The 17,961-nt window shown below is 33.4% G+C and overlaps 1 protein-coding gene across 3 annotated transcripts in view; it reads left to right on the top strand.

Moving 5' to 3' along the window:
• CFAP94 (cilia and flagella associated protein 94) overlaps positions 1-17,961 on the top strand; it is a 74,172-nt gene that overhangs the window by 7,591 nt on the left and 48,620 nt on the right. For 2 of the 3 annotated variants that reach the window (XM_036866099.1, XM_036866100.1), the window contains 4 exons: positions 8,863-8,947; positions 11,291-11,382; positions 13,588-13,689; positions 14,536-14,673. In XM_036866099.1, the coding sequence (XP_036721994.1) occupies positions 8,863-8,947; positions 11,291-11,382; positions 13,588-13,689; positions 14,536-14,673 (417 nt within the window). Of the gene's footprint in view, positions 1-8,862; positions 8,948-11,290; positions 11,383-13,587; positions 13,690-14,535; positions 14,674-17,815; positions 17,868-17,961 lie in introns of those variants that run through there. The other variant, XM_036866101.1, reaches the window with a different exon arrangement.

The following is a 17,961-nucleotide window of genomic DNA, read 5'->3' as shown; positions in this document are numbered from 1 at the left end:
CAAGTACGCTTCTGCTTTACAAAACAAAGGTCTATCTCTCATCCATTCTAAATCTTACTGTACTTCATTGCCCTAGAACCTGGGCTATGAAACTAAAGGACATTTCAAAACACTCATGTTGGCAAGGCTTTCTTTAATCAAGGCACTAATGACTTCTTGTTTTTGTCTGTCTTACAAGTAAGTGGTGAAATGTGGCATTTGAAATATTGAGATATTCTGAATGTCCTATATTTTGTAGTGTGGAGTGGTGGGAGTGGTGGTAATCTTTATTTAGTGACATTGCTTGTAAGATTATTGTCAAATGATGATGCAAAAAAATGCTCTCACAGTGTAATTTATTGATAAAACATTCAGGCTCCAAAAATAATAACATTAGTTTTTTTAATGAAGAAAGATTAAGGGTATCAGTAAAAATGTAAATGAGCTTAATATTTTTACATAGACCTTAAAGTTGCCTTTGAAACTTCATATAATTTAAATTAGTATTATTCATTGCAAAAACTAGGAAATTGTACAAAACTATAGAAAAGGTTGTAACACCTGGTACCCTGTTAAAAGACCTATTGCTGCATTTACATCAGTATGTTTTCTTCAGAAACCACTGTACTTCGTAGAATGCATGAAATAGCAGAAGACATTGATTAGATTGTAGGGAAAAATGCCTTACAGACTGATTAATGCATAGATGAACTTGGAATACTTCGAATTGATTTTATTTGAATAGATTGAGACTGGTGCCCAAGTACCTCCAGGCATGGAACTGTAAAGAATGAGCAAAAAGGGGGCCCTATAGCTCATATCTATACTTATATCCTATTTTAATTTAGGAACACCATATTCACAAAGAAGCTTTGGTTGCCTAAAATTTGAGTCCTGGTTTCTATGGAACATTCAGTGTTTACCCTAAAATATAAATGGTGTTAAGTTCAGGACATTAAATAATTGCATCTTTTAAAACAATGTGTGAGGAAATGGAATCAGGTTATACCTGGCTTATAATAAAAAAAGAGATAGCTTATCATGAGGATGCATATTAACACATTTATTTGTAGAGAAACATGAAGTCAAACTGTGATAGAAAGTGATTATGATATGGCCAGTTGGTTTAACTTTGAAGGCTGGGCTTTGCTAATTAGGTAAATTGATTTTTTTAAAATACTTCGAATGAGCAAAATCTGTAGCTTTAAAGTTTTGATCAATTTAAAATCAAAGCAAGTGGTAAAATAAAATAATTTTTTCAAAATATTATTTTGATTTTCCCATTTCCAGTAATATTGGGCTTAAGATTTTTTGGGTCAAACTTTCTGCTGAAAACAATAAATAATGCTGACTTAAAGGCACTTAAGAGCTGATAAGATAATAAGAAATTATCAGGAGAAAAACTAAATTAAGGAAGGAACCAAAGAAGTAATGGATGCACTAAAACTCTTTTTCATGAGGGCATTTGCAGTACAGGGCAAAACTTGAACTTGTGGTTTTAACAGCAACAATGGGAGCCAAAAACAGTGGAGTGATGTCTTCAATGTGCTGAGAGTAAATAACTGCCAACTTAGAATTCTGTATCAGCTCAAATAGTTTTCAAAAATAAAGGTGAAAGAAAAATGTTTTCTCAGGTAAAAACTGTGTTTTTCACCTGCAAAACAGACTATATGCATAAGGTATAAAACAGTAATCCAAATAATAACATGTGGGTTTAAAAAATAGATACATGACAACAACACATAATATTCATCAGTTGATAAGTAGATAAACAAGATGTGGTATATCCATACAATGAAATATTTTTTCAGCCATAAAATGAAAGTATTGATACATGCTATAGCATGGAAGAACCTTGAAAACATTGTTCTGAATGAATAAAGCGAATCACAAAAGATCACACACTGTATGATTCCAGTTATATGAAATGTCCAGAATAGGCAAATCTATAGAGAAAGTAGATTAGTGGTTTCACAGAGCTGGGGGGTTGTGAGGAAATGGAAGGGGGCGCTGCTAATGGGTATGGGATTTCTTTTGGGGGGTGATGGAAATGTTCTGAAATTGATTATGGTGGTGGTTGCACAGCTCTGAATACACTAAAAGCCATTGAATTCTACACTGTAAATGGGTGAACTATATGGTATGTAAGTTTTATCTCAGTAAAACTGTTTTAAAAAGATATATGACAACAATAATGTATAATTTGGGTAGGGCAAGGATTAATTGAGTTAAGATGTTCTAAAGTCCCTGTACTCTTTGGTAGTATGATAAATGTATTTATATATTAGGTACATAGGTTGACTTTCTAGGATAGCCACTCAAATGATATAAATAGAGTATATAACTTCCAAACCAGTAGAGGGAAAATAGTGCACTAACAAAAAAATAATCAATTGAAGATACCAAGAAATATGAAAAGAAGGCCAGACAAACCCAAAATCAAAAGAGAAAGATTGTCAGATTGGATAAAAAATAAAATCCAACAATAATCTTTTTACAAACACCATCTAAAGAATAAAAATACAGAAGAGTTAAAGTAAGATGATGGAAAAAGCCATGCTATGCAAATAATAGAAAGATGAAAGTTGGTATAACTATATTAATATTAGACATGGTAGACTTTAAGACAAAAAGCACTTCTAGAAATAAAGAGGGTCATTTTGTAATGATGAAGTTTTGATTAACCAAGAAAATATAATTTTAAATTTGTATATACCTAATTATAATGCCTTGAAATATACATTGCACAGATTCAGAGAACTGTCAGGAGAAATAGACAAGTTCACAATCATAGTGGACGATTTCTTTCAGTAACTGATAGAACAAGCATTAAAAAAAATAAAACAGTAAGGACGTAGAAGATTGGAACAACATGAACAAATCATTAGCTTTGTTAGAATAAGAATTAGACATATTTAGAACATTGCACTCAACAACTAGAGAATCTTAAGCACACATATTTTTTTTTCCAAAACTGACAATGTACTGTGACATAAAACTATTCTCAAAGTTCAAAGAATTGAAACAGTTCAGAGCATGTATTATAACCTAATGAAATTAAGATTAAAAATCAAAGAAATAAGTTATAAACAGGAAGTTACAATATGCTGGGAATTTAAAAAAAATTCTCAAGTGGGTCAAGAAGTAATATAATGGAAGTAAAAAGATAATTTTAACTCAGTAATAAGAAAAAAACTTCAAAATTTGTGAATGTGTCTAAAGAAGTACTTAGAGGGAAATATGTAGCCCTAAATACTTACTTTAGAAGATGAAAAATTAATGAAACGAAACCATCTTCAAGAAATAAGAAAAAGAAACTCGAAGTAAGGAGGAGGAAGGAAATAATAGAGACAAATATAAAAATTAATAAAATATAAAACATACAATAGAGAGGATTTATAACCTCATATCTTTCAAGTCTTCACTCAAATGTTACCTTCTCCATGAGGCCCACCCTAAACACTGTATTTAAAATTGTAATTCATCCCTTCCCCAATGACCCCTGCAGTCTGGTGTCCCCTTGATTTCTCCCATAGCACTTTTCATCTTCTAAAATATTTTATAAATTATTTTACAATTTTGTTTATTGTACCACAGAGATATATTGTACAGCACAGGGAATATAGCCAATATTTTATAATAGCTATAAATGGAGTATAATCATTAAAAATTGTGACTCACTATGTTGTATACCTGAAACTTATATTAATACTGTAAATCAACTAGTCCTCAATTTTAAACATTATTTTTAAATATTTTGTTTATTGTTTTTGTCTTTCTCTTCCCATTTGAATATAAGTTCATTAAGACAAGGATTTCTGTTTACTGATATATCTCAAATACCTATCACATATTAGACTCTCAGTATTTCTTAAAATAGTTGAATGAATAAATAGGCCACAATTTATTTCTCTGAAAATACTGATAAAATTGACAATTTTCTGGTAAATTTTATCAAGAAGAACAAATGGCATAAATAATTAATACAGGCATTCCTTATTTTATCATGCTTTGCTTTATTGCACTTCACAGATATGGCATTTTTTACAAATTGAAGGTTTGTGTTGAGCAAGTCTATCTGTGCCATTTTTCCAATAGCATTTGCTCACTTCGTGTCTCTGTGTCACATTTTGGTAATACTTGCAATATTTCAAATCCTATGACTTGCTAAAGGCTCAAATGATAGTTAGCATTTTTTAGCAATAAAGTATTTTTAAATTAAGGTGTGTATAGTTTTTTAGACACAGTGCTATCGCACACTTAATAGACTACAGTATAGTGTAAACATAACTTCTATATGGGCTGGGAAACCAAAAAAATTATGACTTGCAATATTCCACCACTTTACTGTGGTGGTCTGGAATCAAACCCGCAGTATCTCCAAGGTATGCCTGTATTAGGAATGAAAAGAGAGACATGACTTTAACAATAAATGACATAATTTGAACAGCTTTATATGCCAATAAATTAGAAAATTTAGATGAATTAGACAAATAGAAAAAAAAACCTTCTCACACTGTTTCATGAAGAAGTAGAAAACCTGAATAGTCCTATAATCATTTAAGAAATTATATCAGTGGTTAAAATTTTTCCCAGAAAGAAAATTCTAGGTCTGTAAGTCTTTGTTAGCTAGTCCTTCATTCAAAGATAAATTATTTCACTTTTATACAAATCCTTCTGGAGCATGAAAAAAGAGGAAGCATTCCTAATTAATTTTGAGTTACCGGGGTAGCCTGAGAATAGCAAGAGAAAGGAAAATTGAAGCCCATACATGAACATTAATACAAAATGTCTAAACAAAATGTTAGCAAGAATGATAATAAATCATGACCCAATTCAGCTTATTCCAGAGAGGCAGAATTGGTTTAATGTAAGAAATTAAATGCATACAATTAGATGGAGTTAAAAATTCAATTACTATGCCTTACCATTTAATAGCTTAAAGGGTACCTCTTTAGCCTGATAGAAGTATCTATATTTTAAATAAACAAAAAACTGCCAGAGAAGCAAAATACTGAAATTAACAAATATTGACTAGGATAATGATTATGAGAGTGTAAATTGGAATAATTACTTTAGAAAACTCAACTTCAACAACATTGAAAATGCACATACCCACCAGTTTTACTTCTAGGTATACATTGTAGAGAAATTCTTGTATGGACACCAGGATACATACACTCAAAGGTTTATAGCAGCATTATTCATGATAGTAAACTAGAAACCATCCAATGTCAATCAGTAGAAGAATGGATAAATAAATTAATGAGTTACTATTCAGCAGTGAAAATATACAGCTACTGCTATATCGCCCCTTGGGTGAATCTTACAAACCATAATTTGTATCTAAAGAAGTGAATCACACAAAAGGACAAATATTGTATTATCCTACTTATAGGAAATATCTAAAGTAGTCAAACTCATAAAGACAAAAAGTAGGATGGTGATTGATAGGGGCTGGGTTGGGGGCAGAAGGGGAGTTAATGTGTAATGGATACAGAGTTTCGGTTTGGGATGATGAAAAAGTTCTGGAGTTGGGTGGAGGTTATGGTTGTACAACAATGTAAATGTACTTAATGCCACTGACCTGCACACTAAAAAATGGTTAAAATGGTATATTTTATGTTATGTATATTTTATGACAATAAATAAGTAAATTACAATTGTATACATAAAGTATAATTGGATTTATGAAAAAATTCAAAGGTAAGAAAACTATTGTTTAGGAATATATACATATGTAATAAAACTTTAAAGCAAAACAAGAAGAACATTACAAATATCAGTGATTATCTCTAGGAGTAATTTTTTTGGTAAGTCAATATAATTTTTGGCATATGTTGTGGAAAGAATTCAAAGAACTGCACGATACAGCTGTAACAAACCTATTCCCATCGGCTTTTTAATATAAACCAAATTTCTCATTTCTTATAGCTATAAAAATTAAAATAGAATCTGTCTGAATCCTTGTTTCATTCAGCAATAGCTAACATTTATCCTTGGATCATGAACTAACCAGGAAAACGAAAAAACCCAACAATCTCATCAAAAGGCGCATATCTACTAAAATTTTACTTTTTATGTTTTAATATTTACCTATCAAAATTTGTAATATAAAATGTTGCTTTGTTCAATTGTGTACCGAAAATAATTATAAAGTTAACTCAATCCAGAGCAAAATTTGTATTGCTTAGAAACTTAGAGTCAAGGAAATTAAAATTTTCATACATATTTTTATAACATAAATATGATAGGAAGATCAACAAAAGTTGTTCAAGTGTATTACACTAGGATAAGATTCTGTGGGGGAAGTGGAATGGAAATATGAATTCAAAGAGAAAAGGATTAAAATTTTTATTAAAGAAAAGCTTGTTCATATTTTTTTATTTGATATTGGCCGTCAAATCACTATAGTATGTATCGATAGATCCATTGGATATATTTTAAATAGTGATGGATATATTTAAAGGAGTGATGTAAAAGTTTTCTTTTATATATGATATACTAGAAAGTACAACATTTGAAGTTATTTAAACTTGTGGTAAAAAGTTTTCAATGTCAACTTAAAAATGTGTGAAGGGGGTACATAGCTTTTCAAAATCCTTTTAGGGACTATATGAACAAATAATTTTTAAAGTTACTAATCAACTACACCTGAGGAGGAGAAACCAGAGAAGAAGTCTAAGAAGGAGGGAAGAAGCAAATTCAGATAGTACCAACCTGAAGGCCTAATGAAGAAAATATTTCAAGATGGAAGAAGAAAACTTCGTCAAATAATGATAACAGATGAGTAAAATGAGGGCCGAAAATTGGCCATTGTCATTGGAAACATGGCCATCTTAAGGTTCCATGACAAGAGAGGTTTCAATGGAAAAATAAAAATGAAAGCCTGATTAGAATGGGGTATGCAGAAAATGGGGACGTGAAAGCAGTGGGCAACTCCCTTTAGGCAGTCTAATATAAAGGGTAACAGCATTGGAGCAAAAGAGGAAGAGGGATGTGAAATCCAGGGAGGGAGAGATCTATGAATAACTAGAGGTGTTAATTACAGGACCCAAGTCTTATATAGGCAATAAGGGATAGGATCTAGTGTACAAGTGGTGGATTCAGACTTAAATAGCAGAAGGTACATCCAGTTCATCCAGTGTAACAGGAAGGAAGGAAGACAAAGATAGAGGTAGATTAAAAGATCTGGTGTGTAAAGGAGCGTATTCTTAAAAGTTTCTAGTGATGTAAGAGGTAAAGTCAACAGTTGAGAGTAGGAAAGAGGAGAGGATTTTGGAAGAGTGAAGAGAATGAAATAACAATAAGAATACTGTATGGTGCTTAGAGCCTGTTTAAAATGTGTGCTCACAAATTTGAGCTCATGTATTTCTCTCTGGCAAGGTTCAGCTGCTCCTATTGCTAGCTCAGAATAAGTGGAGAGTTGGGTTTAACTAGAACTAGGAATTTGCCGGCTGAGCTTCTCAGAGGGAGAGGAAAATAGGGAAGGCAGAGATATATAAGTTAGTGATTATGTGATGAACTGTGAAATCTAACCAGAGTAAGGAAGAAGTGACAGTATGCGGGGGTTGATGAATGGTGAAAAAGTGATAGGGCTAATGGATTAGAGACCCCAGTGGAGCATCCTGCAGTAGGTAAGCCAAAAAGCAGGTGGTCATCCAAGAGTCTGTGTATCCCTAGGATTAACCACTCAGTTGATTCCTAAATTTAGGTGGTGCACTTCTCTTTCCATACTCTCCCCTAGGGAAAATGGAGGGGAGGCGGTCATCACCAAGATAGTCCTCAAATCTGTATTCTGTAGCCCTGATCTCTTTGCTACATCTCAGTTCTTCAGTTTCAAAGCCTGCAAGCATTGCCTGGATGCTCCAGCAGCACTTCATACTAATTAAATTTCTCTAAACAGTTTCTCTTTCAAGTTTGCATCTTCGGGACTACTATTCTTCTTTTTTGATTCTTCTCTGACTCCTTCCTCTCCATGACTCCAGTTTTAATCATTATCAAATAAGTTAACTTATAAAATATTTATTGGATCCATTCCCCATCAGCATTTCCATTGTCATGACTTTATTAATTATTGTTAATAGTAGCCAAAATGTATCATCTTTACAATCATTTTTTTCCCCTAACACCAGGTTTGTTTTCCAGATAATAGCCACAGACCTGGAAAACTTTTAGGGGGTTTCCAATTCTTTTAGCATAATGTCCAATCTCTACAGCATAGGCTCCAACCTTCTTTTCCATTCTTATGTCCATCATTACCTCTTCTTGGGGTTTTCCTAGGGCCTATCCAGTGCTCTCCCAACTCCATATCTTATGCCTGCCTTTCCCTCTTCTTGGAGTATCTTCCTCTCATATCTGAATGTTAAAATCTTTTGGGCACAAACTTAAATATTAGATACTCTATAAAAATTTTACTTGATCCCAGCTGTTGAAAACAATTTGGCCTTACTCCACACTTGCAAAATAACTCTATATCTGTTAGTCATAAAAATATCTTTAATTTTTATAGACATGTAGCTGTGTTAAAGATATTTTTACATATATTTTATTTTAATCCTTACAAAAATGAAATGAGGTTTTATTTAGCACCACTTTAAAGATGTGAAAACTGAGAATGAGAGAATTAAATTGTATATACTTGTCACTGTCACTCTTGCCTTTGAATAATTTATATGTTAATTTTCCTACTTGTTTCCATACTTTGTCCTCAAGGCACTGAGTCAAGGCTTTGCACTTAATAGGCAGTCTTATTTGAATGAGTAGAAGACTGGATTCATGAAAGTAAAAGTGTTTTTCATAATTGCTAGTTGAGGGATATGTGTTTTTAAGTAATTTGAGTACATGTGAATAAGCTTTTTAAAAATTGTGGCCTTTATTAAGTCTGGCAGTAAGAAAAAGAGAATCACCAAAGCTGACCGGTTGAAGCAGCTACAAGAGGAGGAGGAGAAACGACAAAAGGAGGAAGGTATAAAACACACAGTGATAACTATTGTCATATGCAGGTAATACTAACAATAGGTTTGTATTTCTGTCATCCAGTCAATACTTTTTAAAAACAGTTTTCAAAATTTTTAATTTTTTGAATTTAATCTGTTTTATAATAGCTATTTACTATTTAAAGGGTACCCAGAAATTTCTGTTAGTACACGCCAATCATTTTCAGGTATATCTTGAAGGAGAGTTGCCAGTTAAAATACAGGATGCCCAGTTAAATTGAATTTCAGATAAACAGTGGATAATTTGGGATAATTTGCCTCATGCAATGTTTAGGATATACTTGAACCAAAAAAAGAGTCCATTGTTTATCTGAAATTCAAATTCATCTGAGCATCCTATATTTTTATTTGCTAAATATGGCAACCCTATCTTAATTAAATTAAGTATAAGACGTTTATACTTATTGATTAAATTAAGAGCATTGGTACTGATTGTGCAGTAAGAATTCTGAAACTCAAATTAAATATGGGGAATATACACTAGCAAGAAATACACAGAGCAGCCTAAGTTCTTATAGTTTAATAATATTTATTTGTCAAGTTTAAAGAGGACTTTCATTTGTTAAAGAATGTCCAGTAAAAATTAATGAAAATTTGGTCATTTAAAATAATAAAAAGTGACTTTAAAAATCTGAATAGTTTATAAAAATAGAACTACCATATGACCCAGCATTCCCACTACTGGGCATATACCATATGCCCAGAAAACCATAATTCAAAAAGAGTCATGTACCACAATCTTCATTGCAGCAGTATTTACAGTAGCCAAGACATGGAAGCAACCTAAGTGTTCATCGACAGATGAATGGATAAAGAAGATGTGGCACATATATACAATGGAATGTTACTCAGCCATAAAAAGAAACGAAATTGAGCTATTTGTAGTGAGGTGGATGGACCTAGAGTCTGTCATACAGAGTGAAGTAAGTCAGAAAGAGAAAACAAATACCATATGCTAACACATGTATATGGAATCTAAAAAAAAAAAAAAAAAGGGTCTGATGAACCAAGCGACAGGACAGGAATAAAGACACAGACGTAGAGAATGGACTTGAGGACATGGGGAGGGGGAAGGGTAAGCTGGGACAAAGTGAGAGAGTAATATTGACATATATACACTACCAAATATAAAATAGACAGCTAGTGGGAAGCAGCTGCATAGCACAGGGAGATCAGCTCAGTGCTTTGTCATGACCTAGAGAGGTGGGATAGGGAGGGTGGGAGGGAGACACAAGAGGGAGGGGATATGGGGATATACATATGCATATAGCTGATTCACTTTGTTATACAGCAGAAACTAACAACATTGTAAAGCAATTATACTCCAATAAAGATGTTAAAAAAACAATCTGAATATTTCAGATGGTTGTAGCTTTTAGCATGAAGAATATCTGTTGATTCAGATTCAGGTTTTAAATGTCTGTTCTTAGTTTCCATGTTGATTTTTTAATGTATAATCATATAAATCTTTTTTGGGTGACTCATGATAATAATACAGTATCAGGATCTACATCTTGGGGAATGTTTTATTATATTGGGTTAAACTCATATTCTTCAACATATATTTCATATTTTGTTTTTTAATAGTGTAAGCAAGGGAAGATTAAGATAGTTACTTCTGATGATGTAGATGTCACACGGTTATGGAAATCTTCTGAAGATTTTACCTCTCCTTAATTACCCATGATAGATTTGTCATTTTTCATTGATTAAAATCATTATTGGATTGCTATAAACTTTTTGGAGAAGAGAAATATCATTGTGGCCCAGAAATTTTGAGAGTCATGTTACTTTTTTTTTTTTAATTTATTTTTATTTATTTATTTTTGGCTGAGTTAGGTCTTCATTGCTGTGCGCAGGCTTTCTCTAGTTGCAGAGAGCGGGGGCTACTCTTCGTGGCAGTGCACAGGCTTTTCATTGAGGTGGCTTCTCTTGTTGCAGAGCACAGGCTCTAGGCACACAGGCTTCAGTAGTTGTGGCACGTGGGCTCAGTAGTTGTGCCTTGCGGGCTCTAGAGTGCAGGCTCAGTAGTTGTGGCGCACAGGCTTAGTTGCTCCGGGGCATGTGGAATCTTCCTGGACCAGGGCTTGAACCCGTGTCCCCTGTATTGACAGGCGGATTCTTAACCGCTGCGCCACCAGGGAAGTCCGAGAGTCATGTTACATTTTTGAAAGAAATCTAGCAGTTTTATTTCTACCACACAATAAAGGTTGTGACTTCTATCAAATATTCCATTACTGCATCTTAAATATTTGAAATAACTTTAAGGGCTTAAAAACAGACTAAAGATTTCTTTTGTTGTTGTTCTTTAGAGGAAGCCCGTGTGAAATATGAAAAAGAAGAAATGGAAAGACTTGACATACAACGAACTGAGAAAGAAAAATTGCGAAAACTTGAAGCAAAAGTAAATAAACATTAATGCTATTATTACTGAAGACAAACTATGTGGCTATCAGATCTGTTTGGCCATTTAACGTCATTCTCCCCCATAGCTACCAGTAATATTTAGGCCTATATGAACTGGTTTAATTCATTTGATCCTACCATAAAGTTATGGTTGGTAAATTATTACCCACATTTCACAAATCAGGAAATTGGGGAATAGAGAGATTAAGCAGCTAATAAATTTCAGAGCCAGGACTTAGACAGAAGTAGTCTTGCTTCAGAGCCCATGCTTGTAACCATTAAGTTATTATTCTCAATCTGTCGTATAGATAATTAAATAGGGACCAAAAAATGTTCAAATTCTACCTCTCCTTTTAAAATTTCACTTCTCTTTTTCACCAGAATTTTTCATTATTGGATCAGTAGTTCTGTGATATTTTAATCTCAGGACAAAACCTCATTACTATTAAAAAGTGAAGATCCCCAAGGAGTTTTTGTTTATGTTTATCAATATTTACTATATTAGAAATTAAAACAGAAACTTAAAAACATCTATTATATTAATAGAGATTAAACATTGTTAAACATAAACATGAATAAAAAGTAAATACATTAACATTTAAAAAAACAATTACCGTATATATATATTTATTGAAGTATAATTGACATTTTAAATTATATTGGTTTTAGGTGTACAAAATAATGATTCGATAGTTGTATATATTGTGAAATGATCCCACAATAAGTCTAGTTAACATCCATCACCACATATATATATATATATTTTTTTTTTTTTTTTCTTGACGTGGCCCATTTTTAAAGGCTTTATTGAATCTGTTACAATATTGCTTCTGTTTTATGTTTTGGTTTTTTGGCCAAGAGGTATGTAGGATCTTAGCTCCCTGACCAGTGATCGAACCCACACCCCCTACATTGGAAGGCGAAGTCTTAACCACTGGACTGCCAGGGAAGTCCCTATATATTTTTAATTAGGGAAATAAGTGGCATTGTCTATATTTTTAAAATCTCTTTAATCCCTGACTTAACAGAAGACAACTGGATCTCATACCTACTTCATCATTCCATCTGTTACAATATGTTGTTCTGACTGAAGTATGTGAAGAAAATCTGGCATCACACAGATATGTAGTTGGAAAAAGGAGGAATGTTGTAACAGCCTTTCAGATAATTGTGGATATTCTTCTTTGATACTATACTGAAACTAGATACGTGGTAGCACCTTAATGTGGAATCTGAAACCAAATCAACGAACTTTACATACTCTATTATACTAAAACCTTGATCTCTTCTTACACTTTGAGTAGATCTTGTTTCCACGCATGATTTTGCAACATAATGCACTGATTGCTTGGAAAAAATTGGTTCACTGAATTATTTGCTTCCAAATGTTGACATATTTTTATCATTCATTATCCAAAAAAAAAAAAAAATCATATGCATTAGTATCATCTCCAGTCAAATCAGAAAAGTTTTTAAGGATTGGGAAACTGTCAGGCTCCCTGGTGGTGGATATAGGTTTTCTAAAATTCAAGTTTTTATTTGAAAGCTTGAATTTTATCACTGGCAACAAATACTTTGAGTTGTTTCCTGAAAGTGACATGCTCAATTCATTCATTTTTGACAGAATGTCTGACAGAATACTCAAATAGTTGCATAAATGTTTATTTCTGAAGATAGCATTGTCCTTTGTTATGTAGCAGAAGTGCTCTATGCATACTTCCCATTTTATCACACAGAATATTAAAAAGGCATATACTTAAGGTTTGACATCTAATAAAATTAATAAATTTCACTTCTTCATCAGGTCATTCTTATGTGAAACTGACTGCTATCACCCCTCTCCCCTGAAGAATATGACCACTAGTATAGCTTATGCCTTGATTTGCGCTAAGGCGCCAGCAGTTTTAAACCATCTTGCAAATGTGTACACTGCAAAAAAAGCGAATAAAGTCTTAGTATTATTATTAAAATAGATTTGACCTCACAGATCCTGAAAAAGTTTGGGGGACCCACCAGGATTCTGCAGATCACACTTCGCACACCACTGTTTCAGATGAAAACTTTTGGAAATATCAGTTACATTTAAACTGATTGTAGTATTCATCTTGAAATTAAATACTTGTCAAGTAAATTTTAGGTGCTACTTATGAAACACAAAGCTGAAATTAAAGAAGAGATCAATGTATCTATCCCCATGAAACAGGATCTAGAAAGAAGAAATGAAGAGCTTGAAGAACTTTATTTATTAGAGGCATGTTTTCCTGAAGCAGAGAAATTGAAACGAGATAGTAGATTGCTTTCTCAGGTAAGACTGATATTATTTATTTAGCTAATACTTTTGTACCACAAGAGGGAGTTATAATCCAATATCTGTTTAAATAACAAGAAACTTTAAATTTGTCTATAAAAAAATCTCTAATCTGACAAATCTCTCTCACATTGCTTGTAGCAAAGTAAATTCATATAGCTCTGTAGAAATCTATTTGTCAGTAATAAGATCCTTGAAATTTTTATATCCTTTTACTCTGATTTAATTTGGGACAATCTATACTGAGGAAATTATCCTAAATTAAAATATAAAAAGTTTGAGCCTAAGGCAATCTAGTGTTGCTCAAAACAGTGTAACTTTGGAAACAATGTAGATGATTATCAGGATAAAAAGGAAAAACTGTAATAATATGGCAAAAGATTATAGTATAATTTAAAACAAAAAAAATTGTAAGTACAATATGATTACAAATGTAGAATTTGCATAGACTACAAAATGAATGGAAGGACTAATACTAAAATGACAGTGGCAGTTAACAATTAGTAGTCATTTGAGAAGTAGAAATTAGCTCAAGTGTTGGCTTTTGTACATACAGGAGCTATATGATTAGAGAGGAAAGCAAAACAAAACCAACTCGTAAATACTTTTTTAAAAATAAAAGTATGACAGTAAATAGAACTTCTATTTATTTGAAATATTGAGGCTTTTAAATTATTTTGATGAAGAGGAATTTGGTTATTTTAGAGATATCTCAAGTAACTAAAGTCATAATATGTTTTTTGCCTAATATGGAAAACAAGGTTATAAGCTTCAAAAAAGAAGTAATTTAATCTTTGGTTAAATTTTCATCAGTGTGAACCTTCAAACATTTTTATTCCACAGTGGAAACACTACATTCAATGTGATGGGAGTCCTGATCCTTCAATATCCCAAGAAATTAATACTTTTATTAGCTTGTGGAAAGAGGAAACCAATGAGACTTTTGAGGCAGTGACTACGAAGAGTAAACTAGTGCTAAATGTAAGTATTTAAGTATTATTCTGTAATTTTAAATTATGTAAATTACAATTGTCTGATATTGACTCTAAAAATAGAAATAAATTAAATAAAGTATTTTTCAGTTAATAACACTACTACTTCCTTGGCTGTGGAGAAACATATTTGCTCATCTTTTTGTTTTCTTTTTTATTTTTGGCACTCCTAAAAACCTCTTGCCACCTTAGGTAAGATCAGCCTAACATAAATTTGAAACAGTAACTGTATGTATATCTAATTCAAGAAAAAATCAAGTTGCATCCATTTATGTAGATAGCTCGAGTGCAAAAATGTATGGTTTTATCCTCAGCCAGAATTGTGCACCATTCAGTGATTCACTACACGTTTTTTTTAATGTTAACTATGAGCCAGGCACCTCTTTTAAGCACTGGAAGTACAAAGATGAATAAGAATATCCTACCTTCTGTTTCTGCAAATAGGATGGATAGGCTAACCTGAGGAGCTACCACATTACCAATGCACTTAAAAATGCTAGGAAAAAAAATTTAACGACATTTAAATCCATTGCCTAGCTCAAAAGAAGGCAAAGGAGAATCTTGGAGGCCATAAAACAATTCAGAAAAGTGGGCAAGTCTCAAAGTCAGTGGTCTCCCAGAGAGTGTCTATTTGTTAACCCCTGGTGGCTTAGCACTGGTTTAAAGGGCAATCAGGAGGCAAAGCCTAGGGTACAAGGAAGGTAGCAAGTTGGATCAGAGACACTTTTATGGCTGGGAACCTCAAAATGGTAATGTGGATAAATAGGGGAAAACCTACTTTGCAAAGGGAGATGTTAAGAGCTTGATTGGCTCAACGTTTAGCTTAATGAAGGGAAAACAAAAATGTCTCTACTGAGAATTCTTAATAATGAGTGAGTCAGGAATTAGACTGAAGAATTTATCAGAATACAGCACAGAGAGATAAAGAGATGAAAAATATCAAAGAGTAGTTAACAGACATGTATGATGGAGCAAAAAGGACTAAATGTATATTGATAAGGAGTACCAGAAGGAGACAGAGAGACATAGAAGAATGAGGGAGACAATATTCAAAGAGATAGTGGCTGACGATTTTCCAGAATCCTCAGAAACCCAACAAATCCCAAGTTAGGATACAAAGAAAGGAATCCACACTTAGACACACCTACATAATATTAGAAACTAGAAGGAATTCACTCCTCTTGGTCCTTTTATCCTCTAATGCTTTTTGTTTCCATTTCTGCCATGTTGTGCTTCTTGTCACTGTGGTTTACTTCTCCATGTTGCTATAAAATGGAATAACTCCAGACTGTTACGGTCATAACATGCTCGCCTAATTTAATCTGGAAAACAAGCTTATGAGATTCATTTTACATATGAAGAAACGGGTTGTGACTTGCTTACGGTCCCCTATAAGACCTTAGATGGGCATTACTCTGACTTTCCAAAGACTCCAAAGAGCCTTCCATGAAGTGTTTGGATGCTGATGGATTCATCATACAGTATTCTTGCCATTGCATATTCTCTCTCCCAGGGAAGCTGCCATAGCGTGATGCTGGTCCAGGAATCTGCTGCTCTTTCATTAGCAGGAAGGCAGCAGGAAGTAGTACTAAAGTTCACCAGTGATGAGCTGGATGTGACACCTTCCTGTTATGAATGTGGGATACAGAAGCAGAAGTAATGAATAGTAGGGAAGATGAGAAAAGGATAAGTGAAACAAAACAGGAGCTAGATGAGGAGAGTAATCAATAATAATAGGAAACTAAAGCAGGAAGCCACAAGACTTAACAGAAAGAATTGGATAGCAGTGATCGCATGGTAAACACCAAGTTCCAAATTATCAAATTTATTTATTTGACAAACTCTTATATAATATTTACTATGCCAGGCTTTCTCAGCCTGGTTCAGTTTATTCATGTTGTTGCTGAATTCCCCCAGTAACTCTGTGAGGTATGCACCGTTATCCCCATTTTACAAACAAAGAAGGCGAGGCACAGAGATGTTAAATAACTTGCCCCAAATCACACCACTGGTAAGAGGTGGCAAAGATGGAAGCCCAGCTTTCTGGCTTGAGCCCATATTACCCAGCTATCTCTCTTAATTTAGAAATTTTCTGTATGTTATCTATGTCAGTGTTCAAAATTAAACTTTGCTATTTATTAATTGTTCCTTGATCATGCTGTACCTTAATTTCTCCCAACACTCTAAATATCTCTCCACTTTCTTCCTGCTTGTGTGATTTCTGAGAAGTTGGATATAATTCTTAACTTTGTTCCTCTAAAGGTAAGGTGTTTTTTTCCCTTTGGCTGCTGTCAGGAGTTTTTCTTTGTCTCTGATTTTCTGTATTTTGAAAATGGTATGCTTAAATAGGTTTTTTTTTGGCATTTATCTTGCTTGGTGTTCTCTGAGCTTCCCGGATCTGTGGTTTGGTGTCTGACATTAGTTTGGGGGAAATTCTCAGTCATTATTATTTCAAATATTTCTTCTGTTCCTTTCTCTTTCTTTTCCTTCTGGTATTTCCATTATGTGTGTGCTTCCTTTTTTTTGTAGTTGTCCCAAGGTCCTTGGATATTCTGTTCTGTTTTTTTAAGTCCTTGTTCTCTTTGCTTTTTGGTCTTTTGAGGATTCTATTGATAAATTCTCTTGCTCAGAGATTCCTTCCTCAGCTGTGTCCAGTTAAGGAGTAAGTCTTTCAAAGACATTCTTCATTTCTGTTGCAGTGTTTACGATCTCTAGCATTTCTTTTTGGTTCTTTCTTAGGATTTCCATCTCTCTGCTTTACATCGCCCATCTATTCTTGCATGCTGAATACTTTATCCATTAGAGCCCTTAGCATATTAAAAACAGGTGTTTTAAATTCCTGGTTTGATCATTATAATATCCTGCCATGTCTGGTTCTGATGTTTGCTCTGTCTCTTCAAATTGTGGTTTTTACCTTTTGGTATACCTTTTAATTTTTTCTTGATAGCCAGACATGATGTACTGGGTAAAAAGAACTGCTGTAAATAAGCCTTTAATAATGTGGTGGTGAGGTAGGTTGGGGGAGGGGAAGACTTCTATAGTCTTGTGATTAGGTCTCAGTCTTTAAGTAAGCTTATGCCTCTGGACGGTGAACTTCACAAGCGTTTTTACTTTTTCTTATCCCCTCTTAGGTGAGAGGGAATGGCTAGAGCCAGCTGGAGTTGGGTATTTCCTTTCCCCCAGGTGAGTTCGGCTCTGATAAAATTCCAGCAGGTTAGGCTCCAGTTAATTAATTTCCCCTGAGATCAAGCCTTGTTAAGAACAGAGTGCTCAGGCG

This window comes from Balaenoptera musculus, chromosome 10, assembly GCF_009873245.2.
Source record: "Balaenoptera musculus isolate JJ_BM4_2016_0621 chromosome 10, mBalMus1.pri.v3, whole genome shotgun sequence".
Lineage (NCBI taxonomy): Eukaryota > Metazoa > Chordata > Mammalia > Artiodactyla > Balaenopteridae > Balaenoptera > Balaenoptera musculus.
The sequence above is the reverse complement of the archived record's forward strand: the minus strand, read 5'-3'. Positions and strand labels throughout refer to the sequence as shown.